At 40.1% G+C, this 21,012-nt stretch overlaps 1 protein-coding gene across 1 annotated transcript in view; it reads left to right on the top strand.

Annotated features, from left to right (window-relative positions):
* LOC138590915 (NACHT, LRR and PYD domains-containing protein 12-like) overlaps window positions 1-21,012 on the top strand; it is a 215,251-nt gene that overhangs the window by 146,665 nt on the left and 47,574 nt on the right. Inside the window, exons 13-17 of the mRNA XM_069661348.1 lie at window positions 2,213-2,386; window positions 4,262-4,435; window positions 12,391-12,564; window positions 14,348-14,521; window positions 14,929-15,102. Of these exons, the coding sequence (XP_069517449.1) occupies window positions 2,213-2,386; window positions 4,262-4,435; window positions 12,391-12,564; window positions 14,348-14,521; window positions 14,929-15,102 (870 nt within the window). The remainder of the gene's footprint in view (window positions 1-2,212; window positions 2,387-4,261; window positions 4,436-12,390; window positions 12,565-14,347; window positions 14,522-14,928; window positions 15,103-21,012) is intronic.

Below are 21,012 nucleotides of genomic sequence, written 5' to 3'. Positions count from 1 at the left end.
AAGTAACATATTCTTTATCACTTGTCAATAGATGTTAAGCAGTTGTTTTTAAAACACACCTTAAATGAAAATAGGAACATAATCATGAACACAAGATAACTACGGCAACATACTTTATGAGCATTATAGATTATTAAACGGTGCATGCAATTCCTAATCGATTCGTTGCCAGATTTAACTTTGGCGTTACTACATTAAAAGAAATAGGGGTTAAATGACTCGTTTCAATAAAGATCGCCGGATTATCAATAATTCACAGACGTATTTCAACATGTCAACTGGATGGCAGTATGACCACACGGTAGAAGTTACAGTATAATTGTAATTTCATATCTCAGTAAAAATATAACGTACAGAAGCGGGAATTGAACCATTTTGCAGGCAAACACAAATTGAGTAACATGAACTTGTTTCCTGAATGATTGGACCACAAGTTTACCTTAATTCAGAACTTACCAAAAAGTACTTCAGAACACACACAAGAATGCTCTTAAATGTATGACTGGCGTCTGTTTTCACAGTGAGAGTAGGAGAGAGGAGGAGGTGTTGGGTGTGTTTATGTTGAGATGAGAGAGAGAGGAGAGACAGATAAAACATAGGAAAGGCAACCATTGTTATTCAGTGTCCTTATCAACCAATTCTTGTTGATTCGCCTTTTGGTCTTGTCAGAGGGTACAGTCTTCTCATTAGAATGTTTACGTGTTAATTCCTTTGATTGTGAACAAAGACAATTCTACCCAGGCTCGACCAAAGAGGTCTGAGGGTCGTTGTTGATTCACCCTTTCATCTCCTAAAGGGTGGTTTCTTGAAGTGTCCGAGGACTTGATAGTCTACTGGGAAATGTTACTTTTGTCACCTTTATGACTTTGAGTGTAAAACCACTGAGAAGGTTCCAGGATGTCTGGTAAACATCCTCCCCGGTGTTAATCCAAAGGTCCATTAGTTGGAAAGGAATGCATTTAGAGTTAACACTCACCGATAAATGGCTATCAGTATTGCCACACTAGTGAGGTCCACCTCTGTCCTCGCTACAATCTGAAGAAGTGATTTTAAAATGTTCTGTCTTTCCAAATGGCTGAACAACAAGTGAAGAAAAGAAAAGAGATATTCACTGTTTGAAAGTTTCCACACGACTCACATTGGTGTCGATCAGACAGTGAAGATGATGTCAGCACTGACGAGGCTGTAATGTGTGTGAGGGATGTGAACGATGTCGTAGATCTGATGATAGCAGATGAAAACCGGCTGCAGAGAGTTTGAGCTTCTGTGTAAACAGACAGAGAGACAGGGTCGATAAAGAAAAGGGAGTCATGAATGCAGAGCTCAGTAAAGGTGAAGGAAGGAACTGTGATGATCTTCATGGTATCAGAAGCTGACGCCCCACACAGCTGCTGTGGTGTGGTGTGCATCAAAGCAGAGCTAAGAGTAATAAACAGCAGCCTAACAGCGGCCAAAACAACACGACAGAGCAGGATTCAAAGTCTGTGTGAAGATTTAAAAAAGGACTCTGATGTCATTACTCCAAAAATATCAGTCATAGTGTTTGTGATTCACAACATGAACAGACTGTAAATATATGCAGATTTTATTGTTCAAAGTTCAGTCAAACTTTAGAAGCTTAATAAAGATTAAATTACACATCAAAGTCATTTGAACATGTCAAAAGGTGCAGCATCCTTCAAAAGAACAAGTGTTACACCTGGTTAAAGCCACATGAAGTGATGATTCTGAATGACAGCGTTAAGTTTGAGTTATCTGAGCTTCTATATTATTTCCTGTTATTCTTTCTAACAGATCAAAGTGTTGCTTTGTTTTCATGTCAGCATTGAGGAACTGCCACTAATGAGTCTTTAATGTGCAGAAAGCATGTGGCTGTTATTTTAAGACTTCAACAAATGTGGACATCTCCTTTTATTACATAGACCTACTAAGCCCCCAAATACAGTAAGAATAAGGCCATTTAATAAATGAATGAATGAACAGTGTTTCGTCCAACATGTCTGATGTGTTCATGATTCTCTAATTACAGACGTGACTGAGATCAGCAGCATGTTATTAACCTGTGCTGACATGAAAAGGTGTTTGAATGTTCTGTTGACATTTGGATGATGACTGCAGAAGGCTGACGTCATGATGATCCACAGAACACAATGGAAAAGTCACTCCACTCATTTGAAGGAAAATCTGTAATTTTGTCTTCATTATTTTTCAGATTGAGTGGCTGCAGTTTGTCAGAGATGAGCTGTGCTTCTCTGGCCTCAGCTCTGAAGTCCAACCCCTCCCATCTGAGAGAGCTGGAGCTGAGCCACAACGAGCTGCAGGATTCAGGAGTGAAGCTGCTGTGTGGTTTTCTGGAGAGTCCACACTGTAGACTGGAGACTCTGAGGTCAGAAACCATGTTTTACTTCTGTGCTGAGATGAATATGATGTGAAAGTTGTGTTGACACTAAACTGCAGACATGAGGCTGATATTATACTGATCCACACTGAGTATCTTAATGCTGAAGTCTATTTTCTTCTTCACTGCTTTAGTCCATTGACTGTAGCAGAGCAATGTTGAGTTCCACATTTAAAACCTTCATAGAACAAGAAAAATCCTACACTGTATAATTCACTGTGAACCTGTGAAACACCTGATTTCATCTTTTATTCCACATCATGTTTTTAAATAAATCAGTAATAGAAACATTTATTAATTATTTCAGTTTGTACGAGCAGAAAATAACAAATATATTCAGTATTTTCTTTTTCCAACATTTCGATTAAAATATTTGTTTCTTGTAACGACTGAAAAGTTTAAAGTGAAGATGCTTTGAGTTTATGGCTCCACTATTTCTAAAAGAAATACTGTCCATGTCTTTGTTCACATTCACCAAAATTCATTCGGACATATTTGGCATCTTGGAAACTTTAGTATTTTGAGTCGACTCTTCAGTTATTTTCTGCTGGTTTTTATTGTATTTCTTGTTTGTTGTGTTTGGCTGCACAACATGAGTTTGTATAGATGGAGCCACTGGTGCTTCTTGTGTTACGCTCCTGAAAAATGAGGAGAAATAATCACACAGTGATCGGGTGATGTTTCTCAGACACGTCTGAAGTTCAATGAGGAAAGTGCTGTGATTTCTCCTGGTGAGGGATTAAAAGACCACTTTCAGCGTTACAGAAGACCTCTATTGCAGTTTAAACTCAACAACAAAGAATGAATCAAATGTTTCTAAATATCACATAATTAGCATTACAACCATTTTAATAGTGTTTTAAATATGTGTTTTATTTGAATCAGTCGTCATAAATGTTTGATCTTTTTAACCTAATCACAGATTTTAACATCATCACAGACCAAGAAGCACTAAACTGTAACTTGTATCAGACTATGAGTGTGTTATATTTGAACTTGTCACACTTGCAGAGTTTAAGAGGTGAAGTCGCTGCGTCTTTATTGAAGTAGCAGCATGTTGTCATTAATATTAATGAGAGCTCTTTTTCACTTTGTGTATTTCACACATTTTAACCTGCATCCTGTTGTGTTCAGTAGAGATGTCAACTCTCGTTCACTTCAGTGACCCGGATCTTCGGATCTCGTTCAGCTGAACGATTCGTTCATTACATTCGTTCACCAGGTCGTTCAGTGACATTTCCGGTTTACCTGTAACTCACTCACTCTCACTCGTTCACGAAAAATAAGTTTAGTTTGTGTTCATCTGTCAGTGGTTTACACATCTGTGAATTGACCTGTATACACAGATGCACCTAATCGGGTCGCTCGCTTCGTTCAGTGAACGAGAATGGTCTTCGTTCAGTGAACGAGAGCGAGGGAGAGACAGAGAGAGGGAGAGACAGAGAGAGAGAGAGACGATCGGTCAAGCGATACGTTCAGTTGTTCTCCTAACCAATGATGGTGATTTGATACATTAGATGTGATACAAACAGCCCTCCTCTGAAACGCAATTGGCTCGTGCTAACATCAATCAGTCTGGTTTCCTAAAACAAGAAGTGGGGAGCCGCGAGCGGAGCCAAGTGAACGAAAGGAACGACTTTGATGCATGAAAGTGAACGGATCATTCCGTTCACTGAAAAGATTCGTTCTTTTTGAACGAATCGTTCAGGACCGAAACATCTCTAGTGTTCAGGTGTTTGGAGTTTCCACTTTCTGAACTTCGACCTTCTTAACCTTCTTCAGCTCTGAACACATTATTAAACATTAAAGGATTTCATGCAGGAACATTGTATTCTAACGTCACATCATTTATTCTTTATTCAGATTGTGGGACTGCAGTTTGTCAGAGATGAGCTGTGCTTCTCTGGCCTCAGCTCTGAAGTCCAACCCCTCCCATCTGAGAGAGCTGCAGCTGAGTGACAACAAGCTGCAGGATTCAGGAGTGAAGCTGCTGTGTGGTTTTCTGGAGAGTCCACACTGTAGACTGGAGACTCTGAGGTCAGAAACCATGTTTTACTTCTGTGCTGAGATTAATATGATGTGAAAGTTGTGTTGACACTAAACTGCAGACATGAGGCTGATATTATACTGATCCACACTGAGTATCTTAATGCTGAAGTCTATTTTCTTCTTCACTGCTTTAGTCCATTGACTGTAGCAGAGCAATGTTGAGTTCCACATTTAAAACCTTCATAGAACAAGAAAAATCCTACACTGTATAATTCACTGTGAACCTCTGAAACACCTGATTTCATCTTTTATTCCACATCATGTTTTTAAATAAATCAGTAATAGAAACATTTATTAATTATTTCAGTTTGTACGAGCAGAAAATAACAAATATATTCAGTATTTGCTTTTTCCAACATTTCGATTCAAATATTTGTTTCTTGTAACGACTGAAAAGTTTAAAGTGAAGATGCTTTGAGTTTATGGCTCCACTATTTCTAAAAGAAATACTGTCCATGTCTTTGTTCACATTCACCAAAATTCATTCTGACATATTTGGCATCTTGGAAACTTTAGTATTTTGAGTCGACTCTTCAGTTATTTTCTGCTGATTTTTATTGTATTTCTTGTTTATTGTGTTTGGCTGCACAACATGAGTTTGTATAGATGGAGCCACTGGTGCTTCTTGTGTTACGCTCCTGAAAAATGAGGAGAAATAATCACACAGTGATCGGGTGATGTTTCTCAGACACGTCTGTAGTTAAAGACCAGCTTCAGTCATGTTTCAACACATTCTCTGCTTGAAATAATAAATTGTGTCTGATATGTTTTTGTTCTCCAAAATATGTTTAATTACCTTTTATAAACATCCTCCCAAAGTATCTCTTCCTCCTCCCTCATTAAAAATTCCTGAATCTGCATAGTCCCCGCCCACTCTGCAAATTTCCAACCGCCCCCTCCGTCGCAAAAACAAATCACATCTCTGCCATCGTTTAGTGGGAACTTATTGAAACTTAGCTATATTGAAATGTAGTAATTAGTAGTAGTCACGTTAACGTTAGTAGTCAGTAGTGAGTTTGCAAAAATGACGAGGACAGTTACAGCTGGCTCGTGCAACAATCTGAAAACGTGTTGTTCAGCCTGTCCTTGGTACACTGCAGTTTAAAAGCAGACAGGCCCAGCCGTGGTGATGACTGCTGATGTTGTCCCTGATATGTCTTGTAGCTCATGAGAAACACCACATGGAGGTGTTTACAAGGTTAAACACTTTAAATGAGGAAAGTGCTGTGGGTCGGCTGTGGCTCAGTGGCAGAGTCGGTCGTCTTTCATTCGGAAGATTGGCGGTTCGATCCCCAGCTCCATCAGTCTACGTGTCGAAGAGTCCTTGGACAAGACACTGAACCCCAAATTGCTCCCAGTGTGTCAACGGTGTGTGAATGTGATAACTGAGTGACAGTTGGGCACTTTACGTAGCAGCCTCTGCCATCAGTGTGTGAATGGGTGAATGTGACATGTAATGTAAAAGCAGCTTTGAGTGGTCGCAATACGAGAAAAGTGCTTTATAACAACAGTTAATTTACCATTTACCATTTACCCTGGTGAGGGATTAAAAGACCACTTTCAGCGTTACATCACATGTTTCTAAATATCACATAATTAGCATTTCATCCATTTTTTTTTTTAAATTTTCTTTTTTATTGATTTTCCTTTTTTTTACACAAGACAGGACCAAACAAAAACAAAAAACAAAACAAAAACAAGCTGGGGATAACAACATAAAAAAAAACAAAAATACATTATACAGCACAGGGTGAAACACAACGGGAGCCAAATAAAGAGAAATAATATAGTTGTTTTTTTTATACAAATGCTCTGGTCATTATAGCAGAAATATTTACATTAATGTAATCAAGAAATGGTTTCCATATTCTTTCAAAGGCATTTGTTTTATAGTGCAGGAGACAGGTCAGAAAGTCCAGAGGTATATATTCCATTATTGTCCTGTGCCATCCCACAACTGAGGGGGCCTTATCCGAGATCCAGTGCTGAAGAATATTTTTCCTGGCACTAAATGTCATAACATTATACAGTTTTTTCTGATATATATCAGTTACACGGCCACTGGGAAGACCCAGAAGGAGGGAAACCGGGTCAAGTTCAAGCTCCTTCTTCAGAACCTTTTGTATTTCAAATAAGACATCACTCCAATACTTCTGTATCTCAACACAGGACCAGAAACAGTGAGTAAGATAACCAATTCCCATCCTACAGTTAAGACAAAGTGGGGAGACATCCTTTCTGTATTTAGAGAGACGGTTGGGGGCAACATGTGCTCTATGCAGTATCTTAAGTTGCATCGCTGTTGTCCGATTACAAACTGTGATCTTCCTTGCATTATCCCAGATGTCATCCCACATCTCCTCAGTTATAACAACACCCAGCTCCCTCTCCCAGACCGCTCCCAGCGCCCGAGCACCGAGACTTGAGCGATCCCTCAGACCGGCATAAAAGGTTCTAATGGAAGCATCCCCCTGAGAAAGAAGCACTTGTTTTTCTATCTGTGTGACATTAACATCAGCAAGCAGCGATGTGTCTTTTATAATAAAATCTCTGACCTGAAAATAACAAAAAAGATCATTTCTTGATATGCCATATTTTTCCATAACTTGATTGAAAGTCATGAGGGTAGGGCCATCAAAAAGGTTCCCCAAGGAAGACATTCCCTTAGCTGTCCAGCATTTGAAAGCTGTGTCCAAGGTCCCTGGGAGAAAGTCAGGGTTATCAGTAATTGGGGTGAAAACCGATGTTAGTCCTGATCTGCCTTCCATATGCTGTGTGATCCTCCATGCTCTAATAGTATTAATTGTAACAGGATTGCTGCAAAACTTTTTAATACATTTCAGTTTATCAATAAAAAGTAGATTTTTTAGGGCACACTTGGATAGGGACTTCTCGATATCAAGCCAGATTGAGGAAGCATCCAATCCAATCAGCTATATATCTTAGATGGGCACTCAATTGATATCTTTTAATATCTGGGAGATCCAGCCCACCCATAGCACTTGGTAACTGCAACACCGACATCCTGATCCTTGGTCTTTGCTTACACCAGATAAAAGAACTAAACCAACCATTCAGTTTTTTCACTATTTTATGATTGAATAAGATGGGAATCATTTGTATTGGATAGAGCAAACGTGGAAGGATATTCATTTTCAGAAGTGAGATTCGGCCCAGCCATGATATGGGAAGATTGTTCCATCTCTCCATATCTTGTTTGATTTTATCTAATAGTGGGTTAAAGTTGGCTTGAAACATCTGATTAAATTTAGGTGTAATATATATACCCAAATATATGAAACCTGCAGGGGACCACTTGAATGGGAAAGGATTAGGGTTATCTGGCGGTTGTTGCAAATTACCCAGAGGCATCGCCTCTGATTTGGAGAAATTAACTTTGTATCCAGAAAAGGCAGCAAACCGGGCAATAATCTGAACAAGACGAGGGACTGATACGGAGGGGTTTAACATGAACAACAACACATCATCTGCATATAATGTAATTTTATGTGATTTTTCACCCACATCCAATCCAGCTATTAAAGGGTCTCGTCTGATAGCTTCCGCTAGAGGTTCAATTGCCACTGCAAACAAAGATGGTGATAAAGGACAGCCCTGTCTGCTACCCCTCTGGACCATAAAATTTGTGGACCTAAGTCCATTGGTTATGACTGCAGCCATTGGCTGGGTATACAGGACCTTCACCCATTTAACAAAGCTATCACCTAAGCCGAACCGTTCAAGTGTAAAAAATAAATAAGACCATTCAACGCGGTCAAAAGCTTTTTCCGCATCTAGGGAAATCACAAGCCCATCCACTGACTGCTGTCAGATAGTTGAATAATATTTAGCAATCTTCTAATGTTGTTATAGGAATTAGGGCCCTTAATAAAGCCAGTTTGATCCTCCTTCACTATACTTGGTAGAAGGCCTTCTTAGCGTCTTGCTAAGACTTTGGAAAGAATTTTTAAATCTTCATTCAGCAGCGAGATCGGCCTATACGAGGCGCAATCCTCAGGGCATTTCCCTTTTTTAAGAATCAGAGAAATATTGGCTTCTCTTAATGATGGTGGGAGGGTGCCACATTCAAAGGAGTGGTTGAACATATTCATCATAGGCTCTAATAAAAGACTTTGAAATTCTTTATAGAACTCGCTACCGAGACCATCACTGCCTGGTGCTTTGCCTGTTGGAAGGAGTTGAATGGCCTCACGCAGTTCAGCCGCTGAGATCAGGGCATTTTTAATTTTAGATTTCTGATCTTGTGATACAGTTTGGAGATCGAGTTCGGAGAAGAAAGCTTCCATTAATGTGTTGGCATTGCTAGCTTGTTCCGACTGATATAATTTCGTATAAAAATTTCTAAAAGTGTCATTAATTAGTTTAGAATCAGAAGAGCAAGTCCCTGACCCGTCTTAAATTGACTCAATGATTTGAGAGGCCCTTCGTCTTTTGTTAAATTGGATAAATATCTTCCTGGTTTGTCACCATGTTCAAATAACCTTTGTTTTGCATATCCTAATTTTTCCCCCGCCTTCTTTGTTAACAAGGAGTCTAGTGTAGAGCGAATAGCAGTTATTTCCTTCAGTTTAGCTGCTGTAGGTTTCTTGACATATTCCCTCTCTGATATACTTCACCTTTTTTCTTATAAAGCTTGTTGTTCCATATTTTTACGTCTTTTGGTAGCAGTATAGGATATGATTAACCCCCTGGCATAGGCCTTGGAGGTCTCCCAAAGCAGAGATGAGTTGTAAGCAGAGGGGGAGTTAATGGAGAGGAAATGCCTAAATTCTGTAGTGAAATATGATATGAATTTGTGATCTTTTAGAATTGAGTTGTCCATCTCCAGCTTGTGGGTTTTTTGGAAAGTTTTCTAAATGTAATGTTCATATATACTACCGCATGGTCTGATATTATAATGTTTCCAATTGAACAGGAGACAACAGATTCTACAAACTGTTTGGGGGCAAGAAAGTAATCAATTCTTGTGTAACAATTGTGAGGGTTAGAAAAAAAGGTGAATTCTTTATCTGCAGGGTGAAGTGTCCTCCAAACGTCCACATATCCAAAGTCCTCACAGAGACCAATGATTTCGACTGTTTTGATAGGGGTAAGGCACCTAAAGGAAACCTGTCCATCAAAGGATTCAGAAGACAATTAAAGTCACCTCCTACAAAAGTTCTATCCACCGCAAGATCAGATAACTTGGCAAATGTCTCCATCAAAAAATTAAGGGGATGGCATGGAGGACAGTAAACATTTAAGAGAGCAAAATCCTCCCCATGTAAGGAGGCTGAAATAAGTACATACCGTCCATATTTATCTTTGATACATCTCACCCCTCTGCTTTTGGTGGTGAAAGATGAGAAATAGACTTGATCAAAGCCGCACTACTGCAACTTTGAATGCTCCTCATCATTCAGGTGTGTTTCTTGCAACATAGCGATGTCAATCTTTTCCTTTTTTAAAGATAGCAATATTTGTTTCCTTTTGATGGGCGAGTGGCTTCCCCGAATATTCCAAGTGCACAGTCTCAATGTGTCACAGGTCATAACATTTTTTACTGAAAAGATTTAGGCTTCCAAATGTATTAACATCCCTACGCCCATCCTGCACCTGATTGTATCCCAGCTCAGAAACAAATAACAGAAAACACACATTAGAAATAACAGATGTGCCAACAGCACTGTTGGAGGAACCTTCCCCACGCGATAACCAGGGGATTACCATAACCTTCTTCATAACTTCTCTTACAGCTCCAAGCTCAAATAACACCACCAGAATGATAATGATATCCACCCTTAAACAATGCCCCCACAAAAAAACTAATTAAAATACTCTCTGTATTATTGGTTTACACATCATGTTATCAGCCACCCATAAACAAAGGATAGTAGGGCAAAGGTTGACATTTGAAATGGTTCAGTTTGACTTTATGAGTCAGCATCATTATTCAAATAGATATATTATCCGCCCATAAACAAACTTAGTTCAAAACAACGTCTTCATCCAGATAGATAACCTGCCCATAAACATAAACAGATCGACTGGTGACTCGCGTGTAGTTCACCTGAGAGTGTCAACAAAAGCCATGGCTTTAGCTGGGGAGTCAAAGCTCCTGGCTTCCCCACCATGGATTATTTTCAGCGTAGCCGGGTAGAGCATCATGTATTTAGCTTCAATGTCCCGCAGCCGCTTCTTCACATCATCAAACCCTTTTTGTTTGCGCAGAACCGCGGCTGACAGATCCTGGAAAAACATGATGCTCGACTCTTGGTACCTCACGGTCCCGCTGCGTCTTGCGGCGTCCAACACCCTCTGTTTGTCAGCGAAGTTGTGAAACCTGATTAGGACAGATCGCGGTCGCTTGTTCGGCCCCGGCTTCGGAGCTGGTGTGCGGTGAGCTCTTTCAATTTTCACCCGGCCGGCTTTCGTCTCCAGCCCGAGCAGGCTGGGTATCCAGCTCTCGAAAAACGTTGCTGGGTTACTACCCTCCGCGTCTTCTGGTAAGCCAATGACCTGTACGTTTTTTCTCCTGCCTTTGTTCTCAAGATCGTCGACATGCTCGGCCATGCTTTGTAATTGGTTTTCAAGCACCTGAATCCGCTGTTCTGCCGCCTCTGAGGTGTGTTCAGCCGCAGAGATCCTGTTCTCTGCCTCAGTGGTTCTTTCCTCAATTTTTTTCAGCTGCCGAGTGTGGGCCTGTAGAATTTGGGATAGTGGCCCCAGCTTTTCATCAATCACCCTGGTTATGTTTGCCGTTATTTCCTGAATAGTTTGACGAAAAGCCGGGTCAAGGACATCCTCGGTGTTAGCTATTAGCGGTTGTTGCTCTTCTTCCACCGGGGAAAGGTCAGGCAAGCTAGCAGTAGCTTCTGGTCTGTTCGTCTTGGCAGATTTTCTACTTTCTTTTGGTGGCATTTTGTCCTGGCGTCTCAGAAAATACTCATCGATGCTCATATTAAAATACCCGAAAAGAAAGTTGTCGTGAATATTGAATTGGGCGGAGTTATGTTGTAAATATCAGTGCAGTGGTGCGGAGCTCAGAACAGTCACGCGTAGCCACTCTCTACGCCACCATCTTGAGTCCCCCCATTTCATCCATTTTAATAGTGTAACAATTTTTAAAGGAACAATATGCAACATTGACAGCTAGCGTCTTAAAAGGGTACTGCAGTCCAAATTCCAAATATTGGAGAGCGTTTCCTCCCCCCGCCCCTCCTCCCCAGATTTGAAGCTCAAGCGGGTTGCCAGGTTGAGGACGCTGAACCTATTCGAACACAAGACGTGCTCTTTGAAAATGACAAGTAATGAGTCCTGTGCCCCAATTTGTTTCATATCTGGCAACCTGGGGTCACGAAATGGGCAGTGGGCGGGATCACGCAGACCAAAACACACACAGACGTTTCACACCGGAATTAAATTTTAAAGGAGAACATAATGGCTGCAGCATTGTTGTTGGAGAAGCCAGTATTTCAACTAAATATGTTTCCTTAATCTCTGATGACATATCATGGTAATTTTATGATAAATACAGTAAATATATTTCTTTACTTGAATCAGTCGTCATAAATGTTTGATCTTTTTAACCTAATCACAGATTTTAACATCATCACAGACCAAGAAGCACTAAACTGTAACTTGTATCAGACTATGAGTGTGTTATATTTGAACTTGTCACACTTGCAGAGTTTAAGAGGTGAAGTCGCTGCGTCTTTATTGAAGTAGCAGCATGTTGTCATTAATATTAATGAGAGCTCTTTTTCACTTTGTGTATTTCACACATTTTAACCTGCATCCTGTTGTGTTCAGGTGTTTGGAGTTTCCACTTTCTGAACTTTGACCTTCTTAACCTTCTTCAGCTCTGAACACATTATTAAACATTAAAGGATTTCATGCAGGAACATTGTATTCTAACATCACATCATTTATTCTTTATTCAGATTGATTGACTGCAGTTTGTCAGAGATGAGCTGTGCTTCTCTGGCCTCAGCTCTGAAGTCCAACCCCTCCCATCTGAGAGAGCTGGAGCTGAGCCACAACGAGCTGCAGGATTCAGGAGTGAAGCTGCTGTGTGGTTTTCTGGAGAGTCCACACTGTAGACTGGAGACTCTGAGGTCAGAAACCATGTTTTACTTCTGTGCTGAGATTAATATGATGTGAAAGTTGTGTTGACACTAAACTGCAGACATGAGGCTGATATTATACTGATCCACACTGAGTATCTTAATGCTGAAGTCTATTTTCTTCTTCACTGCTTTAGTCCATTGACTGTAGCAGAGCAATGTTGAGTTCCACATTTAAAACCTTCATAGAACAAGAAAAATCCTACACTGTATAATTCACTGTGAACCTCTGAAACACCTGATTTCATCTTTTATTCCACATCATGTTTTTAAATAAATCAGTCATAGAAACATTTATTAATTATTTCAGTTTGTACGAGCAGAAAATAACAAATATATTCAGTATTTTCTTTTTCCAACATTTCGATTCAAATATTTGTTTCTTGTAACGACTGAAAAGTTTAAAGTGAAGATGCTTTGAGTTTATGGCTCCACTATTTCTAAAAGAAATACTGTCCATGTCTTTGTTCACATTCACCAAAATTCATTCGGACATATTTGGCATCTTGGAAACTTTAGTATTTTGAGTCGACTCTTCAGTTATTTTCTGCTGGTTTTTATTGTATTTCTTGTTTGTTGTGTTTGGCTGCACAACATGAGTTTGTATAGATGGAGCCACTGGTGCTTCTTGTGTTACGCTCCTGAAAAATGAGGAGAAATAATCACACAGTGATCGGGTGATGTTTCTCAGACACGTCTGAAGTTCAATGAGGAAAGTGCTGTGATTTCTCCTGGTGAGGGATTAAAAGACCACTTTCAGCGTTACAGAAGACCTCTGTAACCACCATTTCTTAGTTAGAAGTTTGTTAATATTCTTTGAATAGTATAATTTGCTTGAGTACAACGAGTATTATATGTCTGTTAAATTTAGGGAATATTGCTAAACATTAAATGTAATTTATTCTTGCATTTCCCTTCTGTAAATTTCTTACCGTCCTGTGCAGCTTCCACAGTCATGTGACTAATTGACAGAAAATGAGTCTTTTTATTTTAATATATTCTGTAAAAGTTCAGTAAACGAGTGATGGCAGAGCAACACGGTTGTTTTACCGTGCCTGTGGACTAAACACGTAAAACATTGTCGTGTGGTTACCATAAGAAGTAATTGTGGAGAAAGATGACCACTACAAGCTCTGTTGCAGTTTAAACTCAACAACACATTAATCAAATGTTTCAAAATATCACCTAATTAGCATTACAACCATTTTCTTTTTTTTTTTTACAATTTTGTTTATTGGAAATTAAATGACATACGCTAAAGTGCAATGGGTTGTACAGGAATATAAATGTAATGTAAAGTATAGCCTAAACTAAGGCAACAACTAGAACACAACGTAACATTTACATTACAACCATTTTAATAGTGTTTTAAATATGTGTTTTATTTGAATCAGTCGTCATAAATGTTTGATCTTTTTAACCTAATCACAGATTTTAACATCATCACAGACCAAGAAGCACTAAACTGTAACTTGTATCAGACTATGAGTGTGTTATATTTGAACTTGTCACACTTGCAGAGTTTAAGAGGTGAAGTCGCTGCGTCTTTATTGAAGTAGCAGCATGTTGTCATTAATATTAATGAGAGCTCTTTTTCACTTTGTGTATTTCACACATTTTAACCTGCATCCTGTTGTGTTCAGGTGTTTGGAGTTTCCACTTTCTGAACTTTGACCTTCTTAACCTTCTTCAGCTCTGAACACATTATTAAACATTAAAGGATTTCATGCAGGAACATTGTATTCTAACGTCACATCATTTATTCTTTATTCAGATTGAGTCGCTGCAGGTTGTCAGAGATGAGCTGTGCTTCTCTGGCCTCAGCTCTGAAGTCCAACCCCTCCCATCTGAGAGAGCTGGAGCTGAGTGACAACAAGCTGCAGGATTCAGGAGTGAAGCTGCTGTGTGGTTTTCTGGAGAGTCCACACTGTAGACTGGAGACTCTGAGGTCAGAAACCATGTTTTACTTCTGTGCTGAGATTAATATGATGTGAAAGTTGTGTTGACACTAAACTGCAGACATGAGGCTGATATTATACTGATCCACACTGAGTATCTTAATGCTGAAGTCTATTTTCTTCTTCACTGCTTTAGTCCATTGACTGTAGCAGAGCAATGTTGAGTTCCACATTTAAAACCTTCATAGAACAAGAAAAATCCTACACTGTATAATTCACTGTGAACCTCTGAAACACCTGATTTCATCTTTTATTCCACATCATGTTTTTAAATAAATCAGTAATAGAAACATTTATTAATTATTTCAGTTTGTACGAGAAAAAAATAACAAATATATTCAGTATTTTCTTTTTCCAACATTTTCCTCCAAAGTCGCATCATTTATTCTTTTTTCAGATTGAGTCTCTGCAGGTTGTCAGAGATGAGCTGTGCTTCTCTGGCCTCAGCTCTGAAGTCCAACCCCTCCCATCTGAGAGAGCTGCAGCTGAGCCACAACAAGCTGCAGGATTCAGGAGTGAAGCTGCTCTCTGATCTTGTGGAGAGTCCACACTGTAGACTGGAGACTCTGAGGTCAGTCCATGTTGGCTTCAGCAGTATTGTACTAAACACAGTTATTATCACAGCAAAGATCCAGTATTGTCTGCTAAACCTCCAACCCTCCCAGTGGCTGCTGTCCTCAGTGAAGCTGTGAGAGGAGAACAGTGACAGGCTTCAGGATTGGACAGAAACACAGAGAGAGAACAGACAGCCAATCAGATCAGCACGAAGCTTGTTGTGATCACGTGTTTGATTTGATGTGAAGACAACTGTTGTTGTTGTGTTCATGTGTACAGGACATTAAGCTGGATTACAGCTGACAGCATCACAAGATGTTTAGAGACAGTGGTCCTCGTTCATCAAACTGTCGTACCATCAAATCTGATCTCAAAGTGTTCGTTCTCTCATTTCAGCACTAAACAATTCATCAGTTCATCTTTGTCACAGCTCTGAGATCAGTCTGCCTGAAGCCTGCAAATCACTGTCTGTTATTACACTGTTGATTATTGACTTTTAATGTAGCAAGTATATTGTTAGCTTTCTCGCTAATAGCTGAGCAGACAAGAAATATCTCCTGTTGCAGAGTGGTGTCCAAGACCTGTTTTATTTACTGGAGGAGTGAATAATGTTTCCATGTTATTAGAAGTAGGGATGGGCATTTGAAGGCATGTCAATATTCCAATATTATATTAAAAAAAATCGGATATCCAGTTAACCTCACTACAAAAACAAAGTGTAGCACACAGCGCTGTTTAAAGTGCGCATCAGTTAGACTGGCCTACATCGGCGACTTCACAACACAAGAGTCTCTGTTTGTTACTCACACAGGGACGCACAGTAGCGCTCTTCCTCATCAGGAACAAGCAGTGTATTTGCTGACAGTGAATAACATTGTTTATGGGACAGAGCGCTCATTCTGCCGCACGCTGTCTCTAATACACGCAGAAACAGACGCACACTCACACACACGGAACTAAGAGGTAAATTATTATAATCCTCAAGCATAACTCCCTGTGGCGCTGATATTAATACACTGTCCAGGAGAATACAGGAGAATACAGCCATGTGATCCTGTCCGATCCTGACGGATTTAAATAATGAATTAGTTACGCTGCTGTGCCAGGCATGTTTTTTCTTTATTTCTACTTTTTACACATTTTAAATGACATTGGTATACATGTTTAATGAACAATATGTGATTAATATAGCTAATGTATAATATTTAATGAACTTTAGGCACACAAAACAATCCATAAGCTACAGCTATAGTCGAATACCCACGTCATTTAGAATAATGGAGTACTTGAATATCCGTGCCCATCCCTAATCAGAACATTATGGAATGGTAATGATTGTTCCAGGTATCAGTCAAACCCTCAGGTGTTAGCGGCTCTGGCCTCCATGAGTCCACAGATTCCTGATAATGGACACCTCGTCGGGCATTATCCCTGACAGAAAAAATGTCACAGAGAAACTGATTTGAATCCATGTTTACAGTAAGCAGTGAATATGTCTCTGTTTCTGCAGTCATGATGCGTTCAGGGTCTCTCAGCAGTTAAGTTCCACTGTGTACTTAAGTCCTGTTCAGACTTGTGGTATGAACAGACTGAAGTCTCTGCTGGTCTTTAAACTGGATGTGCTGCCTCGCTGACTGACAGCTGATGAGGGCCTCTCTGTAAACACTGATATATGACTTCTGTTGTCTGTCTTCTTCTCTCATCAGGTGGAAGTATTGATCTCTGTCAGAGTGTGAGCGATCAGGAGGATGGTCGTGTATCAGAGGATCAGCTGTGTCCTGATGATCCAGAGAGGGTGAAGCAGCAGCATCTGCTTGTGTGTGTGGAGGCTCTGACTGGGCCATGTTACTGGGAGGTAGAGTGGAGAGGAGAGCTTCATCCAGCAGTGACTGACAGAGGAATTGTTGGAAAAAAATGTGCCTGGATGATGCATTTGTCATGAGTGTGATCACTTAAAGTTGTTGCTATGGGACTTTTCAGTCCCACAGGAGGGAATGTTTGAAAAACATTTGAAACTTTATAATGAAATGTTTTAGAGTTAAAGTTATATATCCAAAAGTTTTACAATCAAATGTTTTAGAGTTGAAGTTATATATCCAAAAGTTTTATAATCAAATGTTTTAACTGAAACTTTATAATCAAATGTCTTAAAGGTAAAGTTTTTTATGGTCAAAATGTAGTTAACGTTTCTATTGTCCAATGCCTTCAAGTTTTACAGTCACATGTTTTATAGTTCAGGTTTTATTGTCAAATGTTTTAAAGTAAGTTCTTATAATCCAATGCTCTAAAGCTCTAAAGTAGAATCCTAACAAGCTGAGGGCAGAGAGCCAGAGTTGAGGGAGGGGGGCTCCAACAGGTGGTGGCACAAGTCTGCCACTTGTGACACACTAACTAATTAGGCAGAGACCTGACAATGGGGAAAAAACGTGCCGGAGCCCAGCGAGGGAGGAGTTTAGAGTATATAAGACCGAGCAGCTAATGTGTGGGCAGTCTTATCCGGATGGACTCGGGTTTATTTGTTTGTATTTATACGGGAATAAACTCTTTTTGCATCAGATTCTGCCAGTCTCTAGTGTTTGCTTGTCCGAGTTTTTTCAAGACTTTGACTATATTTTTAGGAGTTTTTAGAACCTATTGGAGATTGACATTAAGTGGCAGACAAGAGGGTTCGGGGAACTTTTTTGCCACAACAGAATCACACCCAGTGGAGATGACTCTCGGTGCTGTAGTCCAAACTGCTCTGAGATCAGCTCCACTGTCAGACACAAAGTCCATCATCATCCCCGTGTGTTCCTCTGGGTGTGACAGAGTATCATCACAGTATGTGGACTGCTCTGCTGCTGCTCTGTCCTTCTACACAGTCTCTGCAGACACACTGAGACTCCTCCACTCCTGCTGCTCCACACTCAACCACCTCCTCCACCCTCCAGCTGGACCTGGACTTTACTTTGTCTTTATTTCTGAACCCAAAGTGACCACTTGTGATCAGATCTCACTTTCCCGCTCTGTATGCAAACAAACACGGAGCCTCGTTCACCTTCATGAGACTTTAAAAAACATCAAATAATAAGAAAAACTGTGATGCAGACTCGCAGCACAGAGAGGGAGAGCTGCTGTGCACGAGCACAGAGGGAGGGAGGGAGGGAGCGGGTGAGTACGGACTGAAGTGATGACGTGATATAAAACTGTGTTTGGTCATGAAGCCTGATGTTCCTCTGCAGTTCAGTGTTTATCAGTGAAATATATGAAGTACAACAGACTGGAGTCTCTGTTAACAGTGAAGAAACAGACAGAAAGTTCTGCGTGATTAACACACAGATCCACGTTATGAAACATCTGTCTCCTCCCCGCGCAGCGTTATTATAAACTATGATGAACGGCTCGCGGGCACAGACTGTATAAAAAGATATATACATACATACTTGACATATATAGTCCTTTATATACAGTCATTGCTCGCAGGTAACAGCTCCCGCTCGTGTCATTCACAGCATGTGGAGACGTAGTTCGTCCTTTATAGCGGACTGTGCACAGAAATACGGGACAGATTGGGACCTTATTGAGTCAGGGGCACGAGAAACACACAGATCTGTGTCCTCGCTGCGCTGCATGATTATAAACTCTGATAGGCTGCTTGTGGATCACAGCTCTTACCGTCTCTCCTCCTCCCTCGTCGGTTTGGGGTCGTCCTGTATTAAAACATTAACAGCAGTCTCTCTCACTGAATAAATACAGATACGATCTGTCTGTCTGCGCTTTGCTCCGACTGAAGACAGAGAAATAAAAACTAGATTTTCAACAGACACAGCAGAGAAATATTAAATCACACAGGAATGAGAGGCGAGCGGTTTCCCTGGATCCAAGTGATCGTTGCCATGGATACGAGGAGTTAGTTGATGCGGTCCAGAGGACTCTTTAGACCTGCTCACAGTCAGCCAGCTGCTGCAGGTCATGTGCCCCGTCGTGTCAATATTAAACTTTAACAGCATATAAGGATGGCCGGTTAGTGAATAAAGGTTCAGTTAGCTCATCACAAACTGCTTGTAGTGCGTACAGTCTGATGGCAGCTTCATTTGGAACCAGTTCCATAGTGAGTGATTATGACCATGAAATGTTTTAAAGCATCATGGACACTAAAAAATGAAACCTGATTAAGATTGAAGATCTTAAATCAAGGCAACATGAGCTTCTTTTTAAAGAGAGTTTTCTTCTTACCAGGCAGTTTGTAAGTCAGACAATTTCACTTTTTTCAAGCTTTTTTGTCCTTAAAGCTCCTGTGAGAAGTTTTTATCTGCTTATGAAACAGGCTGTAATTAATACTGACGCCTCTATGTGACCTACAACTGCAAACGAGAGCATCAGGAAGAAGATTGATTATTTCTTGAAACTTGTAGAGCAGAAGAAGGTGTGGAGTGAAAGAAATATGGTTAACGTTGGACACATTGTTCAAAAGTATATTCAAAGTAAATATTATAACTTTATGCAAATATTTACTGATGGATCTAAAGATCCAGGAAGTGGACTTGTAGGATCAGGAGTGTTTATACCAGAATTTGATATAGTTAGATGTAAAAGAATGAATGATTGCTTGTCTGTGTATACAGCAGAAATAGTTGCTATAATTTTAGGATTACAATGGGTAGAAGAGGTAAGGCCAGAGAGAGTCGTCGTCTGTTCAGATTCTACTGCAGCACTCAGCAGCCTGAATTCTAAAGAAACAATAAGAGATGATTTATGGATGGAAATATGTACAATAATGCTGAGACTGCAAAGGATTGGAACTAATGTACAGTGTTGCTGGGTTCCTGCTCATGCTGGGGTGGAGGGTAACCAAAGAGCAGATAAGATTGCAAAGAGAGCCTTGAAATGAGATGAAGATAAAATATTGAAAGTTCCTTTTGGAAAAGGGGAAGCCAAATCACTAATAAGAACGGCAGTGAGGGACTCGTGGCAGAAGAAGTGGGACATGGATGTCAAAGGGAGGCACTATTATAACATACAAAAATCAATTAAGGTTAAGTCATATAAAGGGAAGTGCAGAAAAGAGGAAGTGGCAGTGGCAAGGTTAAGATTTGGACGTACTGGATTGAAATCAACTCTTTATTTAATGGCAAAGTGTGGTTCAGAAAAGTGTGATGCATGTGATGTTCCTGAGAATGTTGGACATGTCTTTATGAAGTGTCAGAAATATAATGCAGAGAGAAACATATTGCATGTCAAGATCGGTAGGTTAGGACGGGGATGGAATTTGGAAGGGATTTTAGGGATGGGTGAAAATGTAAACGTGGCAAAGCACTCATTATGTTTCTGAGAGAAACAGGACTGTATCGTAGGATATAAGAATATTATTCCTATTATCTATTTTATATCATTTTTTAATTAATTAATTGATTTATTATGTTACTTAACCTGAGGTACAGTATCAGCCCATGATGATACACACTCCGGTATAGTAGGTGGCGGTATGCACCTTTTAATGTTGGTTGCAATCCGCCATAATCTCAGCCATAGACGGATTATCATGACCACGGGCCCTGGACACAAACTCGGCACGGGCCCCTGCCTACACACGCAAACAGTGCGCGCGCAAAGGCGGTCTTCCCATTACGCACATAACAACACCGGGCAACACACAACCACACAAAATTACTGTCATTTTAGGTCTATTTTGTTCGGCACCTGCCATGTACAGGACAATACACATATTATGGGAGAGACAGCAAGCTCAAATAGCCAGCCCTTGCAGTATTATGGAGTAAAACACATCTTAATTAAAATATAACCACCTAAAACAAGTCGTGAAAGTAATAAAGGCAACATGAATGAACATCAATAAAGAGCCACAGCTACGACCACACAAAACCACAGTGAAACTACTCACCTAAACCATCGGCATTTTCCTGGCCTTCTTCAAGGAAAAGTCCTT

This window comes from Semicossyphus pulcher, unplaced genomic scaffold, assembly GCF_022749685.1.
Source record: "Semicossyphus pulcher isolate SPU_LCO1_2020_fin unplaced genomic scaffold, fSemPul1.0.p SCAF_14, whole genome shotgun sequence".
Classification (NCBI taxonomy): domain Eukaryota; kingdom Metazoa; phylum Chordata; class Actinopteri; order Labriformes; family Labridae; genus Semicossyphus; species Semicossyphus pulcher.
Note: the sequence above shows the minus strand (reverse complement) of the source record. Positions and strands in the feature narration are given on the sequence as shown.